Source organism: Mizuhopecten yessoensis, unplaced genomic scaffold (assembly GCF_002113885.1).
Source record: "Mizuhopecten yessoensis strain PY_sf001 unplaced genomic scaffold, ASM211388v2 scaffold10033, whole genome shotgun sequence".
In the NCBI taxonomy this organism is placed as follows: domain Eukaryota; kingdom Metazoa; phylum Mollusca; class Bivalvia; order Pectinida; family Pectinidae; genus Mizuhopecten; species Mizuhopecten yessoensis.
In genome coordinates, this window is record NW_018408345.1 from 22,364 (window position 1) to 29,177 (window position 6,814).

The window sequence follows — 6,814 nt, forward strand, 5'->3', positions numbered from 1 at the left end:
CCTTTATCTTCGTTAACTCTATCGATAGACACATTACAGGACACCAGCCTCTGGCAAGCGTGGATATCCTCTACTTCAGTGGTGTCAATACTAAGGATATCAATAAGGTCCTCATCAGGTAAAACGTAATCAATTAATGTGCTGGTACGACCATTAAAATCACCCACCAACAGATCATTTGAGGTGTCTATAGAAAAGCTTGCTAATTTATTTTTTATTTCAGAAAAAGACTCCTCTGATGCGTATACAGACCCATCCGGAGGTACATACACACAACCCATTAGAGTACAATAGTTATATATATCTAGTTTAACCCACTGTACAAATTCAGAGTCAGATTGTATGAATTTGACAATTTTCATCAGGTGAGATTTAATTATTACCGCAATTCCTCAAGACCTGTGCTTAAGGATCCCCGTCCCTCCACCTAAAAATGTAATGAGGCATTGGTTTTTTTTTCTATGCGCATCGCTATTGCATACCCAAATCATTTCTGAACAATAAACCATACCTTGCGGTAGTTTCTTCAGATTTTTTGGGATATCATGAAATTTCAATTTCTTTTTCGATTTTGTTTTCCAATGGAACAAAATGAAACAAAATACATTTTATTTGATGCAACAATGGTTTATTAGAAATAAAACACATAAAAAATAATAACAATGTCAATATTGATGAACAAAACACAAAAAAACAGAGTAATTTTCTAACAATAATACTAAAACAAACAAAAATGCCCGTTACACGAATCAATAAAATTCCGAGTGCCAATGCAACACGTTTAGGACAACGAAAAAAAATTTAGGTGACAAAAAATAAATATCTTGCGGACCTACTTATTATACAAAAAATTATAAAGATACAAAAAAAATAAACAAAAAAGAGAGACAACTCTTACATTTGTAACAATCATAATTATAAATCTCATATATACAATTTACAACATACAATATAGCACTTTTTATATACGAATATAATACAGTAGGCATCGCCAACCATTAAAATTACTTCAAATAACCAATATAAAACAAAACTGCTCATTGTGTATGAATAACATTATAACAAACAATGTATTTTACTGTGTCATAGCAAAAATGTCACAATGAACAACAATAACAAACTTTCACATACTTTACGCAACAATAATAAATTTCTACATAATAAGCAAATAACATACCATGTTGTGATATAAAAAAAATCACGATATATACAACAATAATAAACATTTACATTCTGAACAAAACAATAATAAACTTTCACATTATGTACAGATAACAACATACCATATTGTGATATGAAAAATATCACACTTTATTATTTTTTCATATTATTCATATATCATATGATATATCATATTATGGCCACAAGTGCATCACGTGTCCACCGATAAAACCGATATTGACTTGGAGCGTGTGATTTTTGTTGAAGGACTGGGTGTTTCTAAAAACAGAATAATAACGTGTCTCGAAACAATGCACCGTCCCACTTCCGAAGCGTTTTTATTGGGTTTTTTCAGATTGCTTACATTACTGTTTTTTAAAATAATAAAACAATTGTAGCCTTTAACTTCGGTCAATACCTGGATATATCGACCCGAGAAAAGATTATTAACCTCGGACTGCGTCCTCGGTTAATATATCTTTATCGGGTTGATAAATCCAGGTATCGACCTCAGCCAAAGGCTATAATTGAATAATATAGCAATAATAAATTTTGTCATTCTATAAAGATAACAACAGATATCGTGGTTTAACAAATATCACACTATACAACAATAATAAAATTTACATTATGTACATTAACAACATACGATATTGTGGTATAAAATTATCACATTGTAAAAATAACACTTTTGTATGTGAAATAAAAAATTAACTTGAAATAAAGGCCTATTGGGTATATACATGTAATAACAAATATAGAATATAATCCTGACTATGGTGATGTATAAAAAATACTTCCCATGCCAAAATATCTTTCCTGTCGGGTATTGCACAACCGTAGCCTATAGTACCGCATTCCCTACAACCTTTCTGGTCCAGGTATTCAGATAACATCGTGAGTTGAACCACTCGTCTACCCTGCGACCAGCTTAAAAAGTTATTGGTGTATTCGTGATCACTAGTACTGGAAGGATCCTCATCGGACGTCGGTGTCGGCTCATCAGTAAAATTGTCAGTAAGCTTAGTAGGGGCCTCAGTAGCCAGCGTCACTTCAATGTGTGAACGAGTGTCACTTTGTTTCGTCGCATAGTCGTGGTCTAGCAGTTGATATTGGACATCGTTGTTGTTATTATTGTCAGTTAATGCGTTTAGTTTTCGTTTAAAACGGTCGATTTCACGTCGGGTTTGCATGTCGGCCATCACTGCCACCACGTTGTTTACATCGTTACGACAGCTTTTTTTACCCACACTTTCGCAATTGGAGATTTTCAATGCAAGGACACAACTCTGTAGTCGAAACGTTATTCAAACGAAATCTATTCAAGGGAAGATAACACCATTGTCGACATGGTAATCAGGGGCAGTTGACTCTAACACTGAAAAACGACAGTCGAAATCTTTAGTGTTTTGCTCCGGCTGGGACGAGGATCCTTAAATTTAGATCTATTTTTCAGGTGATAACTATACCCGCTAGGAACCTTTAATTCATCAAACTCATCAGTTTTAGACTCAACGCATACAAGTATATCATGTTCAGTTATCAAGTCATGAAAATCAGGGTTCAACAGTTTCTGTTGGATACCACAAACATTTACACAACTAATGGAGAGTTTCTCAGTCAACGTACCCGAGGACCTGGCCTATGTGCGCTGTCCATTGTCCCTGGGCCGGATGCAGGTGTACCTTGCTCGTGCTGGGGTCGATATGGTACACCGTTCACGTACAGCGTGTCGTAAACAAGTTTCACCCGTTCACCACTACGTTTGAGTAAGTCCCTCATTTTAGGTAGAAGCGCGCTGCGGCGATTAGCAATTTCCTGGGGAAGTTGTTGAAAAACAGAAAACTGACGTTTGTCTCTCAACTTAACCGGGACCTAGCTGTTCCATGATCGTGTCGCGGTCACTAAATCGCTCAAATACGGCTATGATACCCCTCGGTCTCCGGTCTCTCCTTGGTCTGAGGCGATGAATATTATGAAATCTGATGTCATCCGCATTGTCAACTTCTAACACATCCTTCATGATTTTTTTAATACCACCTCGGTGTTCTCGCCTTCATTATCTTCGATACCGTTGAAGATTAAATTGTATTTCATTGAGTGAGCCTGTAATTTCAGAAAATCTTCTTTCAAGTTAATGTTTTCCTGCTCAATAGTATGGTTTTGGTTTTCAAGCTCCAGTACCCGATTTTCAATATCGTGATGATGGTTTTCCTCCATTTCGAGTGTAGCGCCCTGACGTCTGACAGTTTCCTTCACAATTTCAATTTCAGTTTTCATTTCACGAAGAGTTTTCTCAAAACTTTCAAACTTTGACATTACTTGGTCCAGCATGTCCAGTTCACCTGATCGTGTACCGAGTTCAACGCTCATTTGTTCAACTTTACCATTTAAAATGTTAAAATTATGCAGCATCATGCTCATCGCCACCCCAGGAAGTTTGCCCGGGGCCACGGGAGATGGGCTTAGCATGGGCGGGTATCCGATAGGTGTACTTGCATGGGGGATATCCATTTGGAAAAATGGCGGAAAATGCACATGCGATGTTTGTGGGTGTATTGGTGTCGTGTTTTCCTGAGGGCAGGGGGTGGGGGTACCCGTGGTAAGTGGGTCACAAAAAGTTTGTTGTTGTTGAGTATTTCGAGTGGAGCTTCCAGTGTGAGAACCCTCTGAGACTCCGGCGTGCTTTCAGTCGGACTACCTGGTACGTGTGTCTTGCTTGGCGGGGTCACTCCAGATTTCGACCATTTTCCAGGGATTCGTTTCCGTTAACGACCTTTTGCCATATACAGTTCATATCACAAAGTTTTGAAAACGTTTCCTGTCCATAAAATCAGTTAAAATTCATTTTTTTTTACCAGCGATACACGACCCACCTGCCATCCATTTTGTCATGACGTCATTCATATATCACGTACATTCCAGGTAGTGATATTAAGATGACGTCATACTGTACACTAAGATTAACGTGACGTAATAATGTGGGTCAAGGTTACGAATAGTAGATTATTAATCATGTACATTGTCGATGATTATGTTAAGTTGACTTAACACTGGACGCCAATATTTCAAACAAAAAACTCGTGTATGGAGTTACTTAACATGACGTTATACTGCGGATTAAGGTTGTTAGTGTAAACCATGTAGTAATTCTATTTCTGCTTCGTCCGATTACATGTGTGTATAGATAATATAAGACGACAGGGATGGTATACGCATACATAGTTATGCCTACTCCACATAAAACTCAGCGCAAATATAGAATTGAACAAGGTCATCATAAGATGACAATTTATTATAATGACATCATGACACAAACGATTAAAATGATGTTTACTGTCAATTTACATCCTTAGGTGGGGATTCGACAGAATTGCGCGAAGCCAACATTTGTTTCAGGAATGGCCAAGATTTTTTTTGGTATATACGGTATATACCGAAAAATAATTGTGCACTTTGCATAAATCCGCGAAGCGGTTTATGCAAATAATGCACTTTTTTTTGGTATATACCGTATATACCAAAAAAAAACTTGGTCATTTTTTTATAATTTAATTTCAAAAAAGTCGAAGAACACGTTAATGCACAGTTAAAGATTTATTTAATTTTTACGTTAACTAAACAATTGCGCTAAAAAAAAGCTGCGTTGTAATTTTGCATTCTGAAGTGTGAAAAGGAGTTCCGTCATCAATTGTTTTTCTTTTTAGGTATATACGATATATACCAAAAAAATATATTATGGGGGGTGATAGGCAAAATTAAATTACATATAAATCACAAATCGAAACAAACAATATTTAAGGGTGGCATGTAAGGGTGGGTTTTTCAATAAGGCAAATTTGGTATAAAGTTCTAAAAAGTTGCTGCAATAAAATGGCGCCGTTGAAAATTTTACTTAAACAAATGAAGAAAGAGGCCTTCAGCCAATCAGATTGTAGCGTGGGATGTTAGCAAATCAAAAACCTCAAAACAACGGAGGCACCAAAAAGGGTGAAGAGGCACCCTAAGGGGCCTATGTTCGTAGCAACCTTTTAACAATACCTGTCAAAAAGTCTAATGGAGGGTTTATGTGTCGCGACATCAAATCAGCTATGTATATAGCTTGCATATACATATACATGTGTTAAGAGTGAAACCCATTAGAAGTATAATATTAACTTAATTTAAAAATTGCGTACAATAAAGCATGATAGAAATACAAACTGATATGAAACTGAACTACATTAATACCATCTGATAAGGTAGGCTGGAGACCAAATATTGAAGTATATGCATACAGGTGCGAGATAAAGGCAAAATGCATATAACAATAAATGAAATAATAGTCAGGCAGGGAACTGTGAAAAGTTTTCATAAGGGAAAAGGAAATCAAGAGACAGTGACGGATCCAGAGGTTTTTATGGTGCCTCAGGAAACCACCCCACCCTGATAATTTTCTTTAAAAACCATGAATTTTCACAATTTTCCTCAATTTTCCCCCACTTGGAACCCCCCCAGATAGGTCTCTGGCTCCGCCACTAAGAGAGATACTGAAGAGTAAACGAAAAACGCAATTCGAACTAAAAGTCGATAAAACTTAGCAAAATATGAACCCAAACAAAATCAGATAAATCGTACTAAAAAATAAGATGACAGATTATAGGTCCAATAGATCATCATTCATAATCAAAAGGTAACAATGACTTGTATAAGAAAGATAATATGTTATCTAGCTATTTCTTTCCTACAAATGTCTCACACGCATTAGGTGTTTACGTTCTTGCTTTTAAGATGTCAGTAATAATCCAGTGACCTTATGTACCACATCCTAAATACAGTTTACAGATAAATTGACAACAAATCATTTCCGGTTTTTCTCTTCAGCAGCGATATATTTCAACGTCATCAATACAGATGTCTGATTTCGTTTTGGGACCTCTCACCCCTTCTATGACAATCCAGAATTCCTGATTTTGGGCGGGAATTATCTTTGTTGTTTCTAGCCAATTCGTTCCTTGGTCACCACTGGCAACGATATACGTGTTGGTAAATATCCCTGATGAGTCCTGAAATATAAATAAATAAAAACGTAGATTCAACTGAACTCCCGTGAAATTCGTGCTGTTATCAAGTCCCAAAAACGAATTTGAGATTCATGCTGTTATCAGGTCCCAAAAACGAATTTGAGGTCTTATTTATGTAACCCTCTTAGCCCCAAAGGCTGGGTAAGAACAACTTTAACGACTTTTCAAGGTCTCTTGTATTTATTCTCTCCAAAGAAACCTGTTAACAAAAAGATACGAAACTAAGACTCAGTTACAATATACATATACAGTTACTTTCACTTTACGAATACGATGGACATGACTACATATATATTATCACAGGTATTGTTATATCATTACATGAATAAACACTATGAGTAAAATATATTATGAGACTTACCAGGGACCTGGGAAGGATATACACTGTCCGTCCTGCTCGGCAGCATAGTGTGAAGTGAATCAGGGTGGTGACGTGCGCGTACATATAGGACACACGGGGTGGCGTGAGTATGTAAATACTCGTGCAGATCACTCTCTCACAACACTCCACGTTCAGGTTATGACACGAGTACGGGATAGACAACACGTGGACACTGTGTGACTTAGTGCAATGAGTACACCCTGTTACA

At 36.7% G+C, this 6,814-nt stretch overlaps 1 protein-coding gene across 1 annotated transcript in view; it reads right to left on the bottom strand.

Annotated features, from left to right (window-relative positions):
- Positions 1-3,675, bottom strand: part of LOC110459311 (clusterin-associated protein 1-like) — a 7,103-nt gene extending 3,428 nt beyond the window's left edge. Inside the window, exons 1-2 of the mRNA XM_021511502.1 lie at positions 3,199-3,675; positions 2,847-2,979 (exon numbers count right to left, since the gene is read on the bottom strand). Of these exons, the coding sequence (XP_021367177.1) occupies positions 2,847-2,979; positions 3,199-3,675 (610 nt within the window). The remainder of the gene's footprint in view (positions 1-2,846; positions 2,980-3,198) is intronic.
- Positions 3,676-6,814: the final 3,139 nt, after the last annotated feature.